This window comes from Protopterus annectens, chromosome 1.part2 (assembly GCF_019279795.1).
Source record: "Protopterus annectens isolate FY-2018-M chromosome 1.part2, PAN1.0, whole genome shotgun sequence".
NCBI classification, from domain to species: Eukaryota; Metazoa; Chordata; order Ceratodontiformes; family Protopteridae; genus Protopterus; species Protopterus annectens.
The window spans coordinates 168,308,717-168,334,889 of record NC_056727.1 but is presented as its reverse complement, the minus strand read 5'-3'; the positions used below and the strand labels follow the sequence as shown (position 1 = coordinate 168,334,889).

General features: G+C 41.0%; 2 protein-coding genes across 2 annotated transcripts in view; one reads left to right on the top strand and one right to left on the bottom strand.

The window, feature by feature from the left end:
- The window catches only part of NENF (neudesin neurotrophic factor), a 1,081,512-nt gene that overhangs the window by 410,211 nt on the left and 645,128 nt on the right, over positions 1 to 26,173 (top strand). The gene's annotated exons all lie outside the window — the stretch shown is intronic.
- PACC1 (proton activated chloride channel 1) overlaps positions 1 to 26,173 on the bottom strand; it is a 245,467-nt gene that overhangs the window by 102,498 nt on the left and 116,796 nt on the right. Inside the window, exon 3 of the mRNA XM_044055402.1 lies at positions 14,473 to 14,627. Within this exon, the coding sequence (XP_043911337.1) occupies positions 14,473 to 14,627 (155 nt within the window). The remainder of the gene's footprint in view (positions 1 to 14,472; positions 14,628 to 26,173) is intronic.

Sequence of the window (26,173 nt, the reverse complement as noted above, 5' to 3'; positions counted from 1 at the left end):
CTACTTCATGGTCACATTGCAAAATATGCCAGTGCCTATGTACACTATGTATTAATTGATCAGAATTTCTGGCATAAGTTGTAGTAAACCTAAGGGGTACAGAATTTGTTTTGGCATGTTCCTTGTAGTCCAATAAATTTTGTCTATCTAAGGAACTGACCAGATTACTGGCACTTGTAACATAACCTAGGCCATAACCCCTGCATCTAAATCTGTCGGTAAGATCCTTCCGCTGTGTTTGAAATGAAGAATCATGAGAACAGATACGTTTTATCCGAATAAATTGTGATTTGGGGATATTGCGTACAACATGTGGTGGATGGAAACTCGAAGCATGAAGAATGGTATTGTACTCAGGATGTTTCCTAAATACTTCTGTACCTAATGTATGGTCAGGTAATCTAGTGATGGAGACATCTGAAAAAGTAATAATGTTCCTATCGTAATGAACAGTGAATTGTAGACCCCAGATGTTATTGTTAAGATAAGATATAAATTCATGTAAGCCATGTAAATCACCTTTCCATACCATCCAACAATCGTCAAGGTAACGTCTCCAAATGTCAATATATTCCAGAAAAGAATTGTTTTGGCAATCATAAATGATTTGTTGTTCTACAAAGGCCATAAATAAATCCGCATAAATGGGTGCAAACGAAGCTCCCATAGCGGTGCCCTTCACTTGCCAATAACAATTATTCTGATAGAAGAAGACGTTACTTGTGAGGACAAATATGGCTAATTCAACCAAAAAACAACTGAAAGTATGTTGGTATAAACCCTCCTTATCCAACCAATGGGACAGAGCTTCCAAACCAGCTTGATGTGGAATGTTGGTATATAGAGAGCTAACATCAAGGGTACACATCAACCAATCTTGCTCCAACTGACTATCTGAGATTATTTGTAGAAAGTTGGTGGTGTCATGTAGTCTAGACCGTATCAAACCAAGTAAAGGCTTGAGATGTTTGGTGAGAAATAATGACAAAGGTTCCGTAATATACCCTTTACCTGAAACAATAGGTCTGCCAGGGGGATTGATGGGGTCCTTGTGAACTTTGGGTAGAAAATAAATATATTGCGTTGCTGGATCATGAACCATAAGTTGTTGTACATTGTCATTAGTAATGATAGATTCATCCCTAGCCCAAAGTAAAAACTCCTCAATTTGTTTTTGGAACCTGAAAGTTGGATTAATAGCCATAGGAGAATAATATCTCTGATCCGACAGTTGCCTAATGGCTTCCTTGTCATAATTACACCAGTTTAGGATAACAACAGCCCCACCTTTATCAGCAGAAATAATAACAATATTTTTATTATTCTGTAGTTCAAAAATAGCTTCCCTTTCAGCCAAGGAAATGTTGTTGGATTTGAACCGTACATCAGATCTAGAAAAATGAAGATCTTTGAGAATCCTGTTTTGAAACTGATGTACCAATGGATGCATAGGTGGATTAAATGAAGACTTATGATATATAAATCTATCACCACTATAGTTATCAGTATCACCAAAAAACAATTTAAGATTTAGATTTCTACAAAATGATACCACATCCTGAGCCAATATGTCCTCAGAAATCATGAAGCCAGGTACAAAAGAAAGTCCTTTATTCAAAACCAACAATTGAATGGGTGATAAAACAACATCCGACAGATTTAGAACATTGTTGTTAACATTGGCATTTATTTCTGCATGACCATTTTCAGCAGACCTTGTATATTGGTTATGCTTCCTGTGTTTCCTACCCCCCGATGGTATCTGGGCCTAAAGGGATAGGAGCCAGTATCCTTTTGGGGGACGGTGATCCTGATACTGACTGTAGTTCATTATCAGTGCAAGATAAAATGTCCTCAGTTGAAGAGCCAGATGCTAGGCTTGATTTTTTGAGGATGGAACGAGGTCTTTTTCTTTTGGGAGTCCTAGTGGAATTGGGTGTAAATCTAACCTCCTTGGCTGAAAGGGAAGCTATTTTTGAACTACAGAATAATAAAAATATTGTTATTATTTCTGCTGATAAAGGTGGGGCTGTTGTTATCCTAAACTGGTGTAATTATGACAAGGAAGCCATTAGGCAACTGTCGGATCAGAGATATTATTCTCCTATGGCTATTAATCCAACTTTCAGGTTCCAAAAACAAATTGAGGAGTTTTTACTTTGGGCTAGGGATGAATCTATCATTACTAATGACACTGTACAACAACTTATGGTTCATGATCCAGCAACGCAATATATTTATTTTCTACCCAAAGTTCACAAGGACCCCATCAACCCCCCTGGCAGACTGATTGTTTCAGGTAAAGAGTATATTACGGAACCTTTGTCATTATTTCTCACCAAACATCTCAAGCCTTTACTTGGTTTGATACGGTCTAGACTACATGACACCACCAACTTTCTACAAATAATCTCAGATAGTCAGTTGGAGCAAGATTGGTTGATGTGTACCCTTGATGTTAGCTCTCTATATACCAACATTCCACATCAAGCTGGTTTGGAAGCTCTGTCCTATTGGTTGGATAAGGCGGGTTTATACCAACATACTTTCAATTGTTTTTTGGTTGAATTAGCCAAATTTGTCCTCACAAGTAACGTCTTCTTCTATCAGAATAATTGTTATTGGCAAGTGAAGGGCACCGCTATGGGAGCTTCGCTTGCACCCATTTATGCGGATTTATTTATGGCCTTTGTAGAACAACAAATCATTTATGATTGCCAAAACAATTCTTTTCTGGAATATATTGACATTTGGAGACGTTACCTTGACGATTGTTGGATGGTATGGAAAGGTGATTTACATGGCTTACATGAATTTATATCTTATCTTAACAATAACATCTGGGGTCTACAATTCACTGTTCATTACAATAGGAACATTATTACTTTTTTAGATGTCTCCATCACTAGATTACCTGACCATACATTAGGTACAGACGTATTTAGGAAACATCCTGAGTACAATACCATTCTTCATGCTTCGAGTTTTCATCCACCACATGTTGTACGCAATATCCCCAAATCACAATTTATTCGGATAAAACGTATCTGTTCTCATGATTCTTCATTTCAAACACAGCGGAAGGATCTTACCGACAGATTTAGATGCAGGGGTTATGGCATGGGTTATGTTACAAGTGCCAGTAATCTGGTCAATTCCTTAGATAGACAAAATTTATTGGACTACAAGGAACATGCCAAAACAAATTCTGTACCCCTTAGGTTTACTACAACTTATGCCAGAAATTCTGATCAATTAATACAGAGTGTACATAGGCACTGGAATATTTTGCAATGTGACCATGAAGTAGCAAACATAATACCTGACAGATGTCTATTTTCTTTTCGGAAAGGGAAAAACCTTGGTTCTTTTTTTAACCACTACAAACATGGTACTATGGATGGACATTCACAATTTTTGCAGACAACATTGACAGGTGACCCATTGATAGGTTGTTTCCCATGTGGCCACTGTACCAACTGTGATAAGGTGAACAAATCCAAACAGTTTTCCAGCAGAAATTGTTCGTTGGTTTATGATCTCAACTTTTTTGCTAACTGTAGCAGTGACTGGGTGGTCTATCTGGCCACATGTCAATGTGGTTCATTCTATGTTGGTCAAACCTCTAGACCATTTAGAATTAGAATTTATGAGCACATTAGCAATATCAAAAACAAAAGGGCTAATAACGCACTCTACAAACATCATCTGATTCACAAATCTGCCAAGTTTACTTTTATGATTATTGACATTATACAAGGTAACCGATCCAACAAGACAGGGTGGCACTCTATTTTAAATACCAAAGAGAAAACATGGATTGTGAAACTGGGTGGATTATTTCCACCTGGTCTGAATGAATATTTTTGACACAACCAATGAGATTGTAGATGGGCTTTCTTAAGTTTCAACAACTGATGTTCTGTTTTTCACACTGATGAAGGCTATGATTTGATCTGGCCGAAACCGGTCTTTGTCTCTTGTTGTTTTTTATGGTTTAATACCATTAAAGTATTTTCAGGTCACTGTATGCTGGCTCGTTTGGTTTTTGCATGATTTGTCTTTGTTTTGAGCCGTGCATTTGCTCAACGTGCAGGAGTTCCCTTTTTGTCATAAGTGGAAGCCCAAGTAATAGAAAAATCTTATAAAATCTGTCCTAAAAATAGTTGTCTTTGGTTTATGTCATGTATTTGTCAATTACTAATAAAATGTCAGTCTGAAATGCATGTGTTTCACAGTAAATGGCAACAAGATAGCAAAGCAGTGTAATGTTATGACATGACCAAGACAATCACTTCCCCTAGGAATGATTGTTTTATTTTCATCAATAAAAATCACAAATAGGATCAGAAATTAGCAGGAAGATCATGCTGTGCATCTTGATAAACATGTACTAGTAAAGGGTATAACACAGCTGAACGTTTTTAACAGCCTGCCCCCTGGCAGACCAATGATCCACAACACCCAGGACTGTCTCTTTGTATACTGCACGGAATAGCTATGCACTCATATGCCACCTGTAGACTGTATGCTATATAAACCCCACCCACTGCCTTGTGCACTGTTCTCCTGTTGGGAACACAATGCCACTATGTTGTGCTTTCAATTACACACCCAGCTCTCCCCCCGCACCTTGTGCACTTGTAACATAGGGCATGCAATTGTATAACCTATTTTGTGGTACAGGTTTCCTCCTACATAGTAGTAACATATTACTTGCCTATCATTATTCTGTTGATCAGTTGTGCTGCGGAGTCAACTGTTCACACAGTTCACATTTATTTTTTATGGATTTTAAACTTTATTAGTGGACAATCTACTTACGTGCATACATACACACATACAAATATTTCAAGCACAGGCATTAATGCCCTTCTAGCTTGCCAATATGCCAGAACACTTGTTCCTATAAGTGTCCAGGCTGTTCTTAAAAATCTCTCAACTAGTACTTGCTTTGATGTAATTTGGTAGTCTGTTCCATGCATCGGCTACTCTGTCATAGAACCAATTAGTACACTTCTCATCCCTATAGAATCTCCTACACAGGTTGTCGGATGATTCTCTAGTACTTTTTGATAACCCCAAACATTCCCAGAGGTAGTTGTCTCTAAATGCCCTGTATACCCGAATAAAATCTCCTCTTAGACACCTGTAAGAGACATTGTACAAGTTCAGATATTTTAGTCTTTCATAACTTAAATTGTTGCATCCATGGATGCCCTTTGGTATATTTCCGCTGTACTCTTTCCAGTTTACTCATGCTTGTTTTCTTATAGGGTTTCCATATTGTTATTCCATACTCAAGTTTGGGTCTAATGTAACCAACAAACCTCGCTTTATTTTACTAACCGTTTTCTTCACAGGTGTTGATGGATTGTTCTATTAATCATTTTCCTTACAGGTGTTGATAAACTGCTTTAGCATTCTTTTTTTTGGCAAATTACTGTAAGTTTAATCTATTTTATAATTTGTGGTTTTCATTTAGTTTAATGCACCGTGACTTTAATTTTTTTAGGGACATAATTACCTATGTTACAGAGGAACTTCTTATGCCTCTTTCGCATTTTTCCATCAATTGGTTTGCTGTTAAGTTACACTGGAGACTAGGTACTGATAAAAAAAACAGAGAAGGTTTCTACCACTGCAGGATCTGGACAGCAGGGAGACTTTGATAGTAGGACAATTCCTGTCCATAGTAGTTTGTGCCATGGCTCCTGCATACAACCTATTATCAGACAACTGGCTTTCAAAATGAGCTCAAGACCACCACCAACCATTCTGTGGCATCTCTACAAACACTAAATTTCAACATCACATCTGTCTGCAGCAAGACTGGCATCTGGTATTTACACCAGAAACTTGGTAGGGTGCTTTTTGCCCCATACTTGCAGGCCTGATTCCTCCTGGATTTTCAGTTATATAGTATCCCTGCGATGATAAGGTTGGTAGTAGAGTCGCCATTATTCACTGGTCCACTTTGACCTGGAGATAAGTCAAAGTTGGATCAACCAGTGCATCTGAATATGCTACGAGCACTGGAACCCCCTTTGAGTGTCTTCGCATTTAGTACTTTCAAGGTAGTGTTTGGACATTCCTGCAAGAATTCATGAATTTCATGTCTCCTTGTTGAATTATTCCTGCTGGCGCATTCTTGAGGTTTCAAGATCAGGGCTGATGAGGTGTCTGCAGCCTTTAAGGTGGTCTTCTGCATTACAAAGAGTTCTAGGTTTACACAAGAGGTTTCTGCATTTACTTTTTCCCAATTTCACACCATTGACCCGATTTTCCAACTTGGTGTTATCTGGTCTAACCACTTGATCATACAGTTTATGGTTGACCTATCCTATCATGAATCTCCAGAGGTTGTAAGGTTTTCTATAGAAATCTTCAACCAGTTTACCAAGAGTCATTTGTTTCTCATTTCAAGAACAAATACGTAGCCACAATGCTGATGATCTCAAAGGACTTGTGAATGCCTACCACCAGGCTTTATCTGTGACTCTTGATCAAGATTTTACTTGGGGATTATAACATTCATGTGTGCTGTCCAGATAAGCCACTTGTTTCACATTTTTGTGATCTGTTAAATTGTTTTAATTTAAATCAGTGTGTTGATGGGGCCACTCATGAATGTGGTCACACGCTGGATTTGGTATTATCATCTGGGCTTGCTGTGGAAAATCTTTGTATACATGATGCTGTTTTTTCTGATCACAAACCTATTGTATTTGATGTTAAGTTGTATTCTAGTGTAGAAAATTATTCTGTGTCAGTTAGATTCAGACTTTTTTTTAATCAAGATGTCCTTGAGAGGTTTTCTTTACTATTTAAATAGGTTATGTTTCAAATACCGGAAGGGTGTACATTGAATGGATTTTTAAGCTGCTTTAATGAGACTTGTAGGGATATTTTGGATATTATTGCCCCTATGCGTTTGAAAAAGAAGAGTTCAGTAAGAAATCCGTGGGTAACGGATATTACTCGAGCTGCAAGGAGAGAATGTAGAAGATGTGAAAGGCAGTGGAAAAAGAATAAGCTTTCTGTATTTTTGATTGCTCTGAGGGAAAGTTGGAAGGTCTATCAGAATACTGTAAAATGTGCAAAAAATATGTATTATTCTAACCTTGTCTCTAAAAATTCACATAACCCTAGGATTTTGTATGATGTAATTGATTCTGTTTTAAATGCTCAAGATTATTTCTCAGTTCAGGCTTCAACAATAATTTGTAATGATTTTCTTAAATATTTTATGGATAAGGTTGTTAAGTTAAGAATGGCTGTGCCTATAGTTTCTTTACAGGGCCCATTGATTCCTGTTTCGAAGAAATTATGTACTTTTAATCCTATATTATTGCCAGATTTAATTAAAATGATAAATTATTAGTTTCAACAACTGATGTTCTGTTTTTCACACTGATGAAGGCTATGATTTGATCTGGCCGAAACCGGTCTTTGTCTCTTGTTGTTTTTTATGGTTTAATACCATTAAAGTATTTTCAGGTCACTGTATGCTGGCTCGTTTGGTTTTTGCTTGTATTGTCTTTGTTTTGAGCCGTGCATTTGGTCAACGTGCAGGAGTTCCCTTTTTGTCATAAGTGGAAGCCCAAGTAATAGAAAAATCTTATAAAATCTGTCCTAAAAACAGTTGTCTTTGGTTTATGTCATGTATTTGTCAATTACTAATAAAATGTCAGTCTGAAATGCATGTGTTTCACAGTAAATGGCAACAAGATAGCAAAGCAGTGTAATGTTATGACATGACCAAGACAATCACTTCCCCTAGGAATGATTGTTTTATTTTCATCAATAAAAATCACAAATAGGATCAGAAATTAGCAGGAAGATCATGCTGTGCATCTTGATAAACATGTACTAGTAAAGGGTATAACACAGCTGAACATTTTTAACAGCCTGCCCCCTGGCAGACCAATGATCCACAACACCCAGGACTGTCTCTTTGTATACTGCACGGAATAGCTATGCACTCATATGCCACCTGTAGACTGTATGCTATATAAACCCCCCCCACTGCCCTGTGCACTGTTCTCCTGTTGGGAACACAATGCCACTATGTTGTGCTTTCAATTACACACCCAGCTCTCCCCCCGCACCTTGTGCACTTGTAACATAGGGCATGCAATTGTATAACCTATTTTGTGGTACAGGTTTCCTCCTACATAGTAGTAACATATTACTTGCCTATCATTATTCTGTTGATCAGTTGTGCTGCGGAGTCAACTGTTCACACAGTTCACATTTATTTTTTATGGATTTTAAACTTTATTAGTGGACAATCTACTTACGTGCATACATACACACATACAAATATTTCAAGCACAGGCATTAATGCCCTTCTAGCTTGCCAATATGCCAGAACACTTGTTCTTATAAGTGTCCAGGCTGTTCTTAAAAATCTCTCAACTAGTACTTGCTTTGATGTAATTTGGTAGTCTGTTCCATGCATCAGCTACTCTGTCATAGAACCAATTAGTAACTTCTCATTCCTATATAATCTTCTACACAGGTTGTCTGATGATTCTCTAGTACTTTGTGATAAATCCAAACATTCCCAGAGGTAGCTGTCTCTAAATGCCCTATATACCCGAATAAAATCTCCTCTTAGACACCTGTAAGAGACACTGTACAAGTTCAGATATTTTAGTCTTTCATAACTTAAATTGTCGCATCCATGGATGCCCTTGGTATATTTCTGCTGTACTATTTCCAGTTTACTCATGCTTGTTTTCTTATACGGTTTCCATATTGTTATTCCATACTCAAGTTTGGGTCTAATGTAACTAACAAACCTCGCTTTATTTTACTAACCGTTTTCTTCACAGGTGTTGATGGATTGTTCTATTAATCATTTTCCTTACAGGTGTTGATAAACTGCTTTAGCATTCTTTTTTTTGGCAAATTACTGTTAAGTTTAATCTATTTTATAATGTGTGGTTTTCATTTAGTTTAATGCACCGTGACTTTATTTTTTTAGGGACATAATTACCTATGTTACAGAGGAACTTCTTATGCCTCTTTCGCATTTTTCCATCAATTGGTTTGCTATTAAGTTACACTGGAGACTAGGTACTGATAAAAAACAGAGAAGGTTTCTACCACTGCAGGATCTGGACAGCAGGGAGACTTTGATAGTAGGACAATTCCTGTCCATAGTAGTTTGTGCCATGGCTCCTGCATACAACCTATTATCAGACAACTGGCTTTCAAAATGAGCTCAAGACCACCACCAACCATTCTGTGGCATCTCTACAAACACTATATTTCAACATCACATCTGTCTGCAGCAAGACTGGCATCTGGTATTTACACCAGAAACTTGGTAGGGTGTTTTTTGCCCCATACTTGTAGGCCTGATTCCTCCTGGATTTTCAGTTATATAGTATCCCCTGCGATGATAAGGTTGGTAGTAGAGTCGCCATTATTCACTGGTCCACTTTGACCTGGAGATAAGTCAAAGTTGGATCAACCATTGCATCTGAATATGCCACGAGCACTGGAACCCCCTTTGAGTGTCTTCGCATTTAGTACTTTCAAGGTAGTGTTTGGACATTCCTGCAGGAATTCATGAATTTCATGTCTCCTTGTTGAATTATTCCTGCTGGCGCATTCTTGAGGTTTCAAGATCAGGGCTGATGAGGTGTCTGCAGCCTTTAAGGTGGTCTTCTGCATTACAAAGAGTTCTAGGTTTACACAAGAGGTTTCTACATTTACTTTTTCACAATTTCACACCATTGACCCGATTTTCCAACTTGGTGTTATCTGGTCTAACCACTTGATCATACAGTTTATGGTTGACCTATCCTATCATGAATCTCCAGAGGTTGTAAGGTTTTCTGTAGAAATCTTCAACCAGTTTACTAAGAGTCATTTGTTTCTCATTTCAAGAACAAATACGTAGCCACAATGCTGATGATCTAAAGGGACTTGTGAATGCCTACCACCAGGCTTTATCTGTGACTCTTGATCAGGTGGCCTTAGGCCATGTTCATCTGCTTCCCTGGTTTCTTAGAAACCTTGGTTTGACCAGGCCCTCAGGGACATCAAGAGTGGGATGTAGGTTGGACCAGAGATTGCACTGATCTGTTATACTTGAGGATAAGCTTGCATGGGATGCTGACTTGTCTGCGTATGATAAAGAGATGAATCATTAAACTGTTTCATATCTTTCTAGAGTGATCTTAAGAGTCAGTAAATCATCTGGCTACCATTTCAGGTCATCGGGCATATCTGTAACTCCAAATGTCTAGCTACTTGTAAGGCCTTATCTTCTGATGAATTTGAGTTGGCTGCAAAAAGATTTGCTGTCAAATATTGCTCTCATCAGATCTTTGTTGCCCTGTATTAATAACAGGCTCTGCAACTGACATTGGGAGTTGAGCATTCAGCTTGAATGGAAAGAGTTTGCCATTCGTAACTATGATGACTTCATCACTTTTGTTCCAGTATGCGTACCACCACTTGTCCATTTACCCATATCCTACTAAGTTAGTGGTAGCATTCTTAAGAGTTCATTGGTTCTTTTTTCTCTCTCCCAGACTGTCATCACCTCACTTGAGAATATTTTCAATCATAATTAAAGGCAGCATTAGTTACCCCCACTTAAAAACTGGTTAAGATTCTGACAATCTAGACAGCTATTATCTGATCTCAAACCATCCCTTCCCTGTTTGTAAAGTTCTTGAGAAAGTAGTATACCTTTAGCTGGAATCCTGCTTGACTGAATGTGGCATCAGTGATCCTTTCCAAGCTAGATTTAAGGCAAGGCACAGCAGCGAGTTAACTCTTACTAGAGTCTTTTAATGACCTCCTAGTAGTGAGAGATCAACAGTGGATCATGCCATACTATTAGACCACCTAGTAAATGACTGTGGTATCTCTGGTGTTGATTTGAATTGGTTTGCCTCTTGCCTCTCTGCACACCCATAGGGTAATATCATGGGTTAATTCATCTTCCTTTCATCCCCTTGATTGTGGGGTACCTCAGGGCTTTATTCTTAGTCCTTTGCTTTTCTCTGTTCATTTTCTGTCATTAGAAAGTTATTTGTTAGAGAAGCCTACTGCTAGGGTGATGACACACAGCTTTGTATGACTGGATGGTCAGTAAGTAGCTTAAGCTCAGTATATATAAGACTGTTGCTATGGTTTTGCATGCTACTTTTAGGGATTCTTCTATGCCTGCCTTGTCCCCAGATATTTTCTACTGTGGTGACAAGCTGTCTTTTGTGTCTAAAGTGCATGATTTAGGAGACTAATGCTTAAGGATCCAATTTCACCTGTAGTCAAGTCTTTGTATTCCTATTTGTAGAATATGACCTTGATCAAGCACTTAATTCCACCTAATAATCTTCCACTTTATGTTCATAGGTAAGTACTAGGCAATAACTCTGCAAACCACAACAAACTTTGCCAAAAAAAAAAATTTCACACGTTCCCTCCAGTCTCAAGGAAGGCAAGACAAGATAAAATAGGGGAGAACTTAAAGCTGCTCACTCAATTATCTAGGTCTACCTTGAAGATGGCAAGGATGCTACTCTGTTTGATGTGTAGTGGAAGTTTGTTTCAGAGGTGAATACAAGGCAAATGGATATGAAGCAGTCATGCCAACATGTGTTATTTACCTGTTGATGAATGTTTAGTTCCTTTAACCAGGTATTTCAGCTACCATTTGTTCTGTGAAGGAATATGTAGTCAAAGAGGGTTGGATCTTTTATGTCTTGAAAGGCTACGCACAGATCTCCACAAGACGAGTCTATAAGAGACTGAGTAAAGAGAGAGGGAGCTGTCCATTTGTAATGTTAACTTGAGACTACTGACCTTTTTAGTTATGAATTTTTGAGGTTTCTCAAGTTGACTGACATGCTTAGACAAATACATGCCAACTGGTGTGTTATATTCAATGGTTCTGATGAGATATGAGTAAAGAGTAGTACATACACTTGTCTCTTTCCATCTTGACTACTGCAATATGTGGAACTAGGGTTTCCAGATTCAGAACATGCCTGCTTATACCTAGTGCAAAGCTCTGCAGCCTGGTTACTGGCTGGGCTTCCCAAGTTCTATCATATTTCAACGATCTTGGGAAGTCTGCACTGGCTACCAATCAAGCAGTAGATAATTTACAAGGCCCTTGTTCTGGTGTCTTCTGATGTCTTTAGCCCTTCATGGCCTGTGTTGGCCTTATCTTCAAGACCTTCTGTCCGAGTACAGACCTGTCAGGCCGTTGTGCAATACTTCACAAGGTCTTTTAGTGTTTCTACCCTATAATTTAGAATCTTCGAGATGTTGGTCTTTTAGCCCTCAAGCTCCTTAAATGTAGGATATACTTTCTGCTTTATTTAAAGGTTCTCCTACCTTGGCTGGTTTTAAGACACGACTTGAAACCCATCTATATGAATTAGCATTTGGCTGATGCCCTCTGTTTATCTGGTTTTACTTTATTTGGTGTTATTACACCTTTGGACTTAGTACACCTTGATATCTTCATGCTGTTTATTTGTCTAATATCTATTTTATTGTTGTCTTTGATGTCTTATCTATTTACTGTTGTATTTACTCTGTTGTGATTGATGTGTTGTTTACTGTTTATATTTCTCCTATGTATCTACTGCTGTGACCCCCCCCACACAAGGCTGTTCTTATCAAGAGCCTTTTTCACTATTGATACTCACTGTGCCACTGTACTGCTGACCCTATCAGTGTCTGGCACGGCCCACAACTTAGTGCACCATACCTATCTATAAGCATGTCCAACTGATGTCCTGAACTTAAGCATAAAACCTGTAATGCTGTGCTCCCTTTGCACCCTCATCATCAAGTGTTTCAAGCTCCATCTTGAAAATAAATTTACATCCTGCATTGATATGCATACATTAAAGTAAGTCCCCCATTCCATGACCTCAAAAGGTTTGTAACTGTAGGGCACACACTACTGCCCTTGCTGCATGACCCCTACAACATTTTTCCCCAGCTCTGTCAGCTCTTGCTTTAAGGTGCTTACTGTGTAATACAAATGAATAGCATGCAGTTCAGTGATGCCCCGTGTTCATTCACCTTTCAGCTGCATTAAGAGACAACTAACAAACACACAGCTCTGTTTATGCACTGCAGATCTGCTAGCTCAATAAATAAGTCATTCACTGTCTACACTATAACTGTTTTTTTAGTGTGGATGATGAGCTTGAATTTTGCCCATACAGAATTTTTTCTTATTGTTACATATTATTCGTCCTGCTCTTCTATTAAAGATGTTCACTGTATAGTTAATTTATCTGTATTGCTCTAACATTATTCTTTTATCCCATTTCCTTCATCCGTCACTGTCAATCATCAATCCCATTCTCCTCCTGACCTGTTTGCACTTCTGCAGAACCTAGGCTGTGGCAGTACTAATATCCATTGTACTGGGGAAGGGAGGTTGATGGCCCTTTGGAGGAGAGGAAGTCATTCAAGCAGCCACAGGAAGAATTTCCGATATGCCTTTACCACCACATATCTGTGGCATCTGTCAGGGTTGGCCACAATACTGACCCTATATATATATGTTCTTCCTCACATCCTCAGTCTGGCTGCAGTGTATGGTATCTGCATTTCAGATTCAGCCCAAATACTGTTGGCGACTCCTACTATAATGCCAGTGCAGCAGTGAGAGTTGCTGCCTCCCTTCCCTCAGGATGAGTGAGCTAGTGTATGCTGTTTATTCCACTCCCCCACCTGCCAGCGCTTCTTGCATCCACGTTATTTAATCCCTCTGCAGCAATAACAGTAAAGATATGATGTCATAAAAAAACTTTTTATTGCATCTTTCATAGTCCTGTCTAAAGATGTCCTAGTATCTGTCCAGTGCACCTACATACTCAGCAAAAATATAAATGCCAACTGTTAAATGGAATACATCATAGCCACGGATCTGCTATGCTTCCTTAAAATATCACATCACATATGCATGGTCACAACAACTCGGTAATGATAACTTGAGTGCACATATTACTGTAATTCACGCAGTTAAGCCTGTCATTTTGCAAGCTCCTGTGACAATATTAAAAAGTATTTTTGCAGGTGGGGCTTTGCTCCCAACCCTCTTTACCTTACTACTACCACTCTGAGGTTGATGCACCTCAGAGAAAAGTAATATCTAGGAGGAAATGTAATACTTACCTTGCTTTTTTTGTTTTGAAGTAGAACCAGTTTGGACAACATATAACTTGCTATCATCCAAGTACTTATGATCTCCTTATGCTTACAAGTGAACAAGGAAATATGTACAAATGCAAACTCATGCCACTATTCTCATGTAACTGTGAATCAAACTTGGGTAACCCCTTCAAGGGTCTGTAATCTCATAGCTAAAACACAAGATTTATTTTCATGTTTATTTCTGGAATAAAATATATCTGGAATACCAAGACTGCCCTCCTGATTAAGTGATGAGCACTGACATATGTTTTTAATCCTTACCATTGTCTGATTAGTGAATGGATGAGTGTAGTTGATTTCTTCAGTTTTGCAGTCTATCTTTCCAAACTGCCCAGGATTTTCCAGGGGTGGAATGTGATCATGGAAATAATGTTTGCAGCTTAGTAACTGGGCCATTCCAGGAAAAAGGGCAATTCCTGTTGTTAAGAAGACAAAGGCAAATAATATGTTGTTAGAAAGTAACCAAAAGTAAGGCTTGTAAACTTGCAAGGGCTGAAAACCACAAACACTCACAAAACAAATCAGTTGATCCAAGAAGACAACATTTAATAATGAAGTTTAGTGCTTTCTTTTAAAAAAATGCAAAGGAACTTCATCAGAACAAAGTTCAATGAACCAAAGACATCTTAAATAATATGAAAACATGAGACATTAGTCACCTGACACACTTCTGTGAACACTACACATATTTTACATATTAATTAATAAAACACTTTCTGTCCCAGAATCTTCATCCTTCAGAATCATTCTAAAGGCCCTAACAAATTGACCTGTGCCTATGTTTAACTTCATGCTTCTTGTATGTTGATTTCTAAAATATAAATAGTTATTAGTAAAAGCCTTCTTTTGAAATAACTTACTACTACATTCTTTTTTATAAACATCAACTCTTAAAACTAAATCCAGAAAACTAACCTCAAGCCCTGAATTACTAATAAGAAATTTGAGGAAATTTATACTGTTATTTATAGGTTCATAGGTGTGCACTAGGCTAATGGCCCTGTAGCCTTTACAAGCCTAGCCCATATGATTACCCTGGCATCGTGCCACTCGACCTTAGTTCCCAGTGCCTCTGTCAAGTAGAGTCATTGGAGTGATCCCCAGGGTGAATTTTCTACTTCCCATCCACTCATCAAGATTTCTCTTGAAAAGGGCCAGTGAGGTGCTCTGTCTGACATGTATGGGAGGTCTATTCCATAGCATGGGCAGTCTCTGGGTTATGAACCTGTCTCTCCAGCATGTTCTGTTGATTGTGGTACTGAGGTTGAGGTCTCTGGAGCGTGTGGTGCGGAGTGATTGGGATTTCTTTAAATGTAGCATTTCTAACAGAGCTTGGTCAGGCATGGCTTTCTAAGGCAAGCGGAGATCGCCTCTAAGTAGGCGATATCAGACCGAGAATAGTTGGAGTTTTTTGAGTCTGTCCATATAGAACAATTGTTTAAGGCCTAGGATCCCCTTTGTGAGGTACTTTTGCTCCAGTTGTTGCAGGTGTCTAGCGAGGTACATGCCAAATGGGGCATTGTACTCAATGACTTGCCTAATGAGGGAAGAGTAGAGGGAGACAATGATCTCTTTCTTCCTGGATGCAAAACCCTTAGTAATGAGATGTGCCACACAGAAGGATTTTCTGACCACAGTGGCAATGTGGTAGTCAAATGATAGGTTGCTGTCAACCTGTGTTCCCAGATCTCTTATAACACCTTCTGTGTTCTGTGGACTACCATTGATGGGGTAATTCATGGGAACCGGGTTTTTCCCAAAGGGGATGACGGTGCATTTTTTTGGCATTGAGCTTAAAGCCATGGTTCTGACACCAGTCGTCGGTTTCAGTGAGGCCTTTCTGTAGGATGTCAATATCACTTGGGGAGTTAATAATGGCTCCTAACTAGCAATTGTGTGCGAACTTTGTCAGCCAGAGTCCTTTTGTGTTGGCCTGGACTTCACAGAAGTAAATACCAAACAGGAGAGAACCCAGGACCGAACCCCGTGGGACTCCACTCGTGACTGGTCATCAGTCTGACTTGGAGTCAGCTACATTTACACTGTGAGTTCTATCTGTGAGCCAGTTTGCAACCCACCTAGTGATATAGGGGTTGATGCCTAGCTTAGTGAGTTTTTCTATGACTCCTGAGTGGGAATGGTATCAAAGGCCTTGGCCAGATCGAGGTAGGCTGTATGAACCACCTTGCCTTCATCCACAGTTCTGGTGACTGACTCAAAGAAGTCGACCAGGTTGAGCAGGCATGATCTACTCTTCACAAAACCAAACCGTGTGGGATCCAGAGTTTGGAGATTCCCTATATCCTTGTTTATTATGTCCATGATGATGCATTCCATAGCTTTGCATATCAGACTCGTCAGGCTAATGGGGCGATAGTTCTCAGGGTCTGTATTCGCTCCTCCTTTGTGGAGAGGGATTACTGTAGCAGTGCATCATTTGGTATGGACAAAGCCTGAGGTCAGGCTTTGATTGAACAGGGCACACAGGTGAGGTGCCAGTTCACTCCTTACTTCATGTAGAGGGATACTGTCAGGTCCCATAGAAGCTGTATTTGTGGCCTTGGACAGTGCTGTTTTAACCTGTGCAGTAGTAATACTGGGCGCCTGGCAATCTACTAGCATTGTGATTGGTCCTTTGGGGGGGGGGAGGTAAAGTTGGCACTGAATCTTGTCGGCCAGTATACTGGCAATATCTGTTGGCTCGGTATAAGATGTACCATTGTGCAGTAGCTCAGAGCAAATCTGGGTATTGCCGTGGAGATTCTTTACATGACTATAGAAGGCCTTGTGGTTGTCTTTATTATCTGCTGCAATTCTGTTTTCATAGCTAGCTTTAGAGGATTTGATGAGGGATCTCAACTTTTTGTTGAGACTAATAAGGGAGTTTTTCCAGTCTTGGGACTTCACCTTATTCCACATCAGTTTCCTTCTTCTGTTGTAGAGTTTGTTTATGGCAGGGGACCATCAGATTGGCTTCCTTTTTTTTTTGGAGGAAAGCATCTTGGTTCTATTGGGTATGGCGAGATCCATGCATTTATGTACGTGTTCGTACAGTGTGTTAGTGTATTATTCGACAGTCATGCAACTATTCTCCATCTGCATGAGTGCGTGAAGTTAGCCACCTCGGTTTTTAGGAGACCAAAGTTAGCTTTGGAGAAGTTTTTCATGGTGGTTACCTTTGTGGGCGGTGGGGTGGGAGGGATGTGTATTTCCAAGGTGATTAGTTTGTGGTCAGATCTAACCAGGGAGGAGTTGACTATTAGTGTAGAGCAATGGTCCCCCACGTTAGTAATGACCAGGTCAATGATGTTGCCACCTCTAGTGGGGGTAAGAATGGGCTGGTCCAGGGCATTGGAATAAATGAATTCCAGGAAACGTTCGGCAAGTGTATTGGTACATGAGTAGTTTTCCCAGTTAATGGAGGGGTAGTTGAAGTCACCCAGTACGAGAGTGTTAGGTTGGACTCTAATATTCTCCAGGGTGGTTAGGAACGTGGAGTTTGAGTCTTGGGACATAGTTGGTCAACACTGACACCTTTTAAAAAATCAAAACTAAGTCGTATTGGACTAGTCCAAACAAAATGAGGTAATCAACAAACCTCATAAAAAGGAACATACTTCCAAACCGAAGTTTAAATAAATGTTGTACTACCTACCCACTGAGCCATCACCAAATTGGCAAACACATGGGTTGTGCTGGCACCCATTGCCACTTCTTTGTTGAATATGTTAGGGACTACATCAGCCAGTTTTCTAATAATTGTACTAATATTACTTGTACTATGTTTTAAGTAATGTTGACTAACATTTTTTTTTTCAATGGAGGCCATTTACATCGTCAACTTTTGGAAGTTTCCATGTTCAGGGGAGTGCATGCCCATTATTAGCTACTTTGCAGTGTCACTCTCTGACCACATAAGTGTGCCTCTCCTATGCCTATCAGTTCACCCAGACACTGAGTAAGCACACTCCCCACAGCTCAAGACATTAACAATGAATGATTGTGATGCATACACTGCTAAACAGCAATATATCGAGTACACACCTAACTTCCTAGGCTAGATGGACTTGACCATCCAGTTACAAGGGAATGGCAGGAAGGTATCTGGGACGTATTTAGAAGGGCCCCTCGTAGATCAGCTGATACGATGATAATGTATGTACTACATCTAACAAGAGGGACCCTCCTTAATGGGTTAACTACTGAATTTAAACCCAAACAATAAATACAGCAGGCTGAAAGTAGCTCAGGGCCAAAACCAGAAGGCTGAATCTTGAAGAAAAAAGGTACTAAAGGGGGCCCTGGAGCTAGTCTTGAGAAACTAATGCATGGTATACAGTGTATGCATACAGTTAAGAATACATACAGTCAAGATGGCTGAGTGAATAGTTAGGCAGAAATGTGTATTAAACAACCTTTGAAGAACTGATCACGCTCTCTCTAAGAAGTCACATGATACACAGACCCACTTACTAATAAGTACCTGTTAAAGTAAAAAATATTATGTTAATACTACGGAAAAGTACAGTTGTGTAAGATCTTACCATGACAGTAGATGTCCTTCTCTTCATTGTTGCAGTATGTTTTACAACAGGGATCCCCTGCCAAGGACGACCCGACATCTGACCAGTATACCAAACTCTTTAGGCTGCTTTAAGATATGCCGTACGTCACATGTATGCTCCCTGCATATAGAGTAGGGCATAAAGGTGATATCCGGATATACCATCCTCTGAAATGAGAGCCCCAGTAAGAATGTCAGTCCAAGGAAAAAGAGGTAACAGTACATCCAGAAGAGAAAAGAACCGGGGAGGAGGGAGGGAGTGAATACTGCAACAGTGAAGAGAAGGACATCTACCAATGTGGTAAGGTGTTAGACAACTGTACTATGTCCTTCCATTTCACTGTTGCAGTATTTTTTACAATAGGGATAGTGAAAAAGCTCTGGAAGAAGAGAGGGAGGAGGATGGACCTGCAGAGCTCTCCAGGAACCCGTGCAGAATGGCCCTAGGAAAGCTAGCTGTAGCTCTGGATATCACAACCAAATTATACTGCCTGGTAAATGTATGCACAGAAGTCCAGGTAGCTGCCTCAATAATAGTGTTAGTATCCAAACCCTTGATAAAAGCACCAGAAGAAGCCAAAACTCTAGTAGAATGAGCCTTAACAGAAGAAGAAACGCTATTACCATGGAAGGTACAACAAAAAGAAATATCTTTAGAAATCCAAAAATAAATAGTTTGCTTGGAAACAGCCAATTCTAAGGATCTAGGATGAAAGGAAACAAACAGCTGATCAGATTTATGAAAAGTCTTAGTCTTATCCAAATAAAATCTGAGTTGTCTATGCACATCCAAAATGTGCAACACCTTCTCACTAGCAGATTGTGGAGAAGGGAAAAAGTGGGCAAAGAAATAGACTGATTAAGAGACAACTCATTCACCACTTTGGGCATAAAAGAAGAATTAGTATGAAGGGACACCCTGTCTTTATGGAACACTAAAAAAGAAGGACAAGCCATAAGGCCTCGAAGCTCATACACAAGTAAGGACTAACAAAAGAACAGTCTCCCAAGAACAATACTGTAAGAAAGCTGAAGCTGCAGGCTCAAAAGGAGCCTGGGTCAATTCTTCTGAAACAAAATTAAGATCCCAGGGAGAAGGGACAGACTTCGTGGGTAGTCTAATACAAAGGATGCCTTTAAGAAACTGTTTAGCCTCAAATGTAGAACCTAAAGGAGGACATAAAGGCAGACAAGCAGAAATAGTTGATAAGTGGGCCTTAAAAGAAGAATAAGCCAACCCAGTGTTAAGCAGTTCATTTAAATAAGATAGAACCAAAGGAATATCCACAGAAAGTGGATCCAGGTTACAAGAAAGACACCAAACAGAAAACCCTCTTCCATCTGGATAAGCAGGATTTCCTAGTTGTGGGCTTCCTGGCCTCCTGCAGGACCCCAAGCACATCCTCAGGAAAAAAGGTGTCTGTATGGAATCAAAATCCTATCAACCTCAGTGTCAGTTGAAGAGTGGACAGGTGAAGATGGATGAGGTAACTTGTGATGATTACCCTTGGCTACATGCAGAAGAGGGACCAATGCTGTCTGGGCCAAAAGAGCATCACCAACAAGATTCTGGGAGCATGCTGTTGTATTTGAACAGGGTTTTAAAATGAGGGGAAGGGGAGGAAAGGCATAAAGAAACATCCTGTTCCAGGAAAAGAAAGGGTGTTTACCTTCCAGACTAGAGGACCTGTGACTCTGGCACAAAAAACAGGAAGCTGTCTGTTCAGAATGAAGGCAAAAAGATCCACTTGAGGAGTACCCTGCTGGTAGACAATGTCCAGAAACACACCCCTGTGAAGCATCCACTCATGAGACTGTGTTATACACCTGCTCAGAGAGTCTGCCACAATGTTCTGACCTGAGGGACTATAAGCTGCCTGAAGTGTCACACGATACCGTATAGCTAGTTCCCACACTAGAAGAACCGACTGGCACAGGAGGTGCGATCTTGACCCCTCCTTACTTGTTGATATACCACATCACTGTGATATTGTCTGTAAACACCTTGAGGGGCCCTGGGAAGAAGAGGTGATGAAATGCTTGAAGGGCCAGCAGAACAGCTTTCCTCTGTTTTAGACATTGATGTGGTCTTTCCTTTGTTGAGTTAACCAAGGACCTTGCACCTTTAGAAAACCAAAGGATACTCCCCATCCCACGACTGAAGCATCTGTGAACAGCTCCTGAGAGGGAAGAGGGGTTGAAAAGGGAGCCCTGGATTGAGTCAAATGCTGAATTCACCACTTAAAATTCCAGCTTGAGGCATGGAAGAAGAGAAACTAAGAAGTCCAGGTGATGAGAATGCTAAAGCCAAACTGGCTTTAGAACTAATGAAGTTTTCTCATGTGGCGTTTTGTAAAAGGAATGGCGGAAGCCATAAATCCTAGAGCTCTCAGAAACTCCCTTGTTGTGATTAAAGCCAAAGGAAGAAGGGACTGAAGGAAGGCAATGAGAGTTAATGCCTTGGGAGGAGACAGGGCTGCCAGCATTAGAACAGTCTGGATCCTGAAGCACAGAAATACATGATCCTGTGAAGGAGTCAGAAAGGACTTTTGGTAATTTATGGTGAACCCGAGGCTTTGCAGAAAGGAAATAGCAAAGTGAAGATGCTGCAGTAGAATCTCTGGAGAGGATGCCTGAAGCAGGAGGTCGTCTAAGTAGGGAAAGACTTGTACCCCCTTAGCCTGCAAAAAGCAATCACAGGAGCAAGGCATTTGGTGAATACCTCTGGGACAGTAGAAAGGCCAAAGGGCAAAACAGAGAAAGTACAGTTGTGTACACTTACCATAAATGTAGATGTTCAAGTGTGTTCACTGTTGTAGTCATTACATTTGGGTAATCCTGCTGGCAGGGTGCCCTAAACCGGCCTGAATTCCAATGTCTTGGGTCCTGCGTTGGCTGCTATCGCCCCTTCCCTGACTTCAGGTCGTCAGGGGTATAAAAGAAGCAGCCGACGCCATTTTCTTCAGTTTTTCTTGCCCCAGATGTCAGGTGCTCCCACAAAGGGTAGCCAAATTTTATACATATATTCAGAAATACACCAATATAAATTTTACCTTCATCTATAAGCAAATATACCACATAGATAGTATAAACCAGAGAAGGAAAGATAAGATCCAAAATAAAAAAGGGGGATGGCGGGTGGGTAACCTGGACTGCAACAGTGAATACACTCGAACATCTACATTTATGGTAAGTGTACACAACTGTACTATGTTCTTCGTGTTTCGTTGTTGCAGTCATTACATTTGGGTAGAGTCCCAAAGCTATGGTTGGGAGACTGGAAATAGACAGCAGTAGGAGTGGCTATGAGGCCCTGCAGAACTGCAGTGGCAAATCTTGCCCTGGATTTAGAGTAGAGTGGCAGATGATAATGCTTTGTAAAGGTGTGCACTGACCTCCAAGTAGCCGCCTCTAAAATGTCTGTGGTTGGTACTCCCCTGAGAAAGGCTGCTGAGGTGGCTGCAGCTCTGGTGGAATGAGGCCTAATGCCCTTAGGCACTGGCCTGCCATGCTGTAAGTAGCAGAAATGAATGCAGTGGCCTAACCACTTAGAAATAGTTTGCTTTGAGATAGGCTTTCCTTGTGATCCTGCAGCATATGTCACTAGTAATTGCTCTGTCTTCCTGAAAGTTTTGGTTCTGTCCAAGTAGAATCTAAGCTATCTGTGTATGTCCAAAGAATGCAGAATTCTCTCCCCCTTGTTCTGTGTATCTGGGTAAAAGGCTGGCAGATGGATGGCTTGGTTAAGAGCCACACTGGACACTACTTTAGGCATAAATGTTGGGTTTGTCCTCAGGGAGACCCTGTCTGGATGAAAAATGACGAAAGGTTCCACGGCCATGAGCGCCTGTAGCTCTGAAACTCGTCTTGCAGAAGTAATTGCTAAGAGCAGAGCTGTTTTCCAAGATAAAAACTTCATATCAGCAGTAGCAGCTGGCTCAAAAGGAGGCAGGGTGAGCTTTTCCAAGACATAGTTGAGGTCCCATGCAGGTATTGGTAGTCTCCTTGGGGCCTTAAATTTTTTGGCTCCTCTGAGGTACTGCCTTAATAAAGGGTGAGAAAAAAGTGGTGGCTCTGTATTGTAATGAGCCGAAATGGCAGAGGCATGAATTTTAATTGATGAAAAACATAGGCCTTTGTCCAGCATCTCAGTTAAGTATTGCAAAATCTGAGGAATTCTTGGAACCGCTGTATCAGTTCCTTGTGCCTGGTTCCAGGCACAGAATCTCTTCCATTTTCCAGCATAAGACTTCCTAGTACTAGGCCTTCTGGCTTCCAGAATGACATCCATCACAGCTTTACTGAGAGGTGTTTTTTGTATGACTTCATTATCTGCCATGCTGCCAAGTTTAATGTCCTGAGTTGGCTGTGCATGATCTGATTGTTTTGCCAGGACAGTAGTTGAGGTATTCGAGGTAAGGTCCAAGCTGGATATAGAGATAAGTTTCTTAGTACTGGATACCAGTACTGGCGGGGCCAGTCTGGGGCAATCAGTATCATCTTTGGCTTCTCCTGTCTGACCTTTAGGAGCACCTTTGGGAGGAGAGGCAGTGGAGGAAAGGCATATACAGATAGGTTTTTCCAGCTGAAAGATAGGGTGTCCACTTTCCATGCTTGTCTGTGATAAGTCCTTGTGCAGAATCTTTTTAGTTGGTAATTGAGAGGGGAGGCAAATAGATCTATGTCCAGACATCCCCATTTCCTTGTTATCATGCTGAAGACTTGTGGATCCAGCTTCCACTCGTGGGGATCCGTGAGGTTTCTGCTTAGTTCATCTGCCAGAGTATTTTCCTTTCCTGGCAGGAATTGTGCCTGCAGATGTACTTGGTAAGTCAAAGCTGTGTCCCACAAGGTCATGGCTAGTCTGTAAATGGGGTAAGAATGCGTGCCCTTCTGCTTATTTATATACCACATGACCGTGGTGTTGTCTGTCTTTATCAGTAGTTGTCCTGGAAGAAGTAGGTCCTTGAAGGCTGTCAGGGCATTTTGAACAGCTAACATCTCTTTTTGATTGATATGTAGATGTATTTGGTTTGAGGACCATGTGCCCTGAATGCATCTTCCTGCCATGTGGGCTCCCCAGGCATAGTCTGACGCATCCATTGTTAGTGTCTGCCTGGCTGGAGGTAATGTGAATGGCTGTCCCTTGTTCTGGTGACAAGCCTTTGCCCACCATCGAGACTCCTGTTGCAGGCAGGGAATGAGAGTAAAAAGAAGTTATGTACTCACCATAACGTTCCATCTGAGTAGGTACTTCTTTTGTCTGCAACCTGTGGGTATCGGATCCGACCTCGGATCCGAGCCGTCAGCTTTACTAGCTAAAAGATCCGAGCTCCTGGCTCCTCCCCTTTACACATAATCCCCTGCTACATGCTGCCTTTCCTCAGATCGAGTTTGCTTAATCCAACAAGCTAATGCCCTCGAGAGAAGACTAAATAAAGCCTAACCTCATGAGACAATCTCAAAACATGATCAGGAATCACGATAATGGTTAGGGGGCATGGAGGGGGGGTCGGTTGCAGACAAATGAAGTACCTACTCAGATGGAATGTTATGGTGAGTACATAACTTCTTTATCTGAAGTAGTTACTTCATTTGTTCTGCAACCTGTGGGACAGAGTCCCCAGCTACCTAAAAACCTTGGGCGGCCCTTAAGGAAGGATATTCCGAAGCACCGCGGAGCCAAAGGAAGCCCTACTCCTGGATATCATATCCAATTTATAATGAGAAATGAATGTATGGGAAGAGGACCAAGTAGCTGCTGAACATATGTCGTCCAGAGGAACCCTGGACCAGAAGGCTGCTGATGTGGCTATGGATCGGGTTAAGTGGGCATGGACTCCGATAGGAGCAGGTTTACCTGAGGCTACATATGCATGATTGATGCACTGTGAAATCCAATTTGCTAAGGTAACTTTGGAAATGGCTTTACCCGTGGCAGATTTGGCAAAGAACACAAACGACTGATCAGCCTTGTGAGTATCCTTCGTCCTGTGCAAGTAAAAACGTAGTTGTCTATGTACATCTAATTTGTGTAATTTGTATTCCCCTAGGTTCTGAAAAGTGGGAAAAAACACCGGTAAATTAATCGACTGATTAATATTTGACTCTGAAGCCACTTTTGGTAAAAAAGAAGGGTTAGTCCTGAGAGACACTCTATCCTTATGGAAAATTAGATAAGGAGGTTTCATGCAAAGGGCTTGAAGTTCCGAAACCCTCCTGGCTGAAGTAACTGCAACTAGAAAGGCTGTTTTTCATGATAAGAACTTTAAAGGAACTGAGGCGGCAGGCTCAAAAGGTGGGCTTGTCAATGCTTGCAACACAACAGTTAAGTCCCATGGTGGGACCGCAGTCTTAACTGGTGGTTTCAAAAGAGAAATGCCTTTCAAGAAGGTTTTGCATATCTTAGCAGAAGCTAAAGATCCCAGTCCATCCCCCACATGAAAATGGGAAATGGCTGCCAATTGTACTTTAACTGTAGATGCACTTGCTCCTTGATGAAAAATATGTGACAGAAAATCAAGAATTGTCGGAATAGGAATGGTAAATGGATCTAAGACCTTGTCCTTAGCCCAGATACAAAAACGCTTCCATTTACTACTGTAAATTTTTCTGGTAGCAGGCTTGTGGCCTTTATTGGTGACGAGATGCCGGGAGTCCTTGCCATCAGTGGAACTGGATCAACCAAGCCGCTAGCTTGAGGTTTACCAGGTTCGGGGGTTGCAATCCTGCAGGATGTGAAATCAGATCCAGAATGGGATCTAAGATCCATGGAGGAACTACACTGTGAGACCGCAGATATGGGAACCAGATCTGGCGAGGCCAGAATGGGGCTATGAGGATAATTTTGCTCCCCAACCGAACTGGTCTGGGAGGACGCGCTGGATGGCCCTTTTTTCTAGTAGCTTCGAAATTTCTGAAGCTGCCACCTCCCTTTGATCGGGTGGGACATCGGGGAGGCGCTTCATGGGAGGGGGAAGATTTAGGAAGAGGATGGAATAACCTCTAGATATGATTCGGAGCACCCATCGACCCGTCGTGATGGACTCCCAATTTAGTAGGTGCTCCGACAAATGCCCCCCGACTGCCTCCAGAGAGGGACAGTCGGGTAAGCCCTCAAGGCTGTTGCGCGGGGTCTATCCGAGAACGGTTCTCTAGACCCGAAATTACGCGGCCCCCCCTCTGCCTTTGGGCCGGCGTCCACCTTGTCCTCCTCTGCCTCTGAAGGACGAGGGGTCCGAAGCTGGACGGGACTGCTGAGACTTCCAGAACCACATCTTCTTTTGTCCCTTCTGATTCCTCGAAAAGGATCGTTGGGGATTAGAGAAGCGGACTCCGACGGCAGACAGTGTCTTCCCGTCCTTCTCGCTTTGGACCAGCGTCTCGCGTATGGTCTTG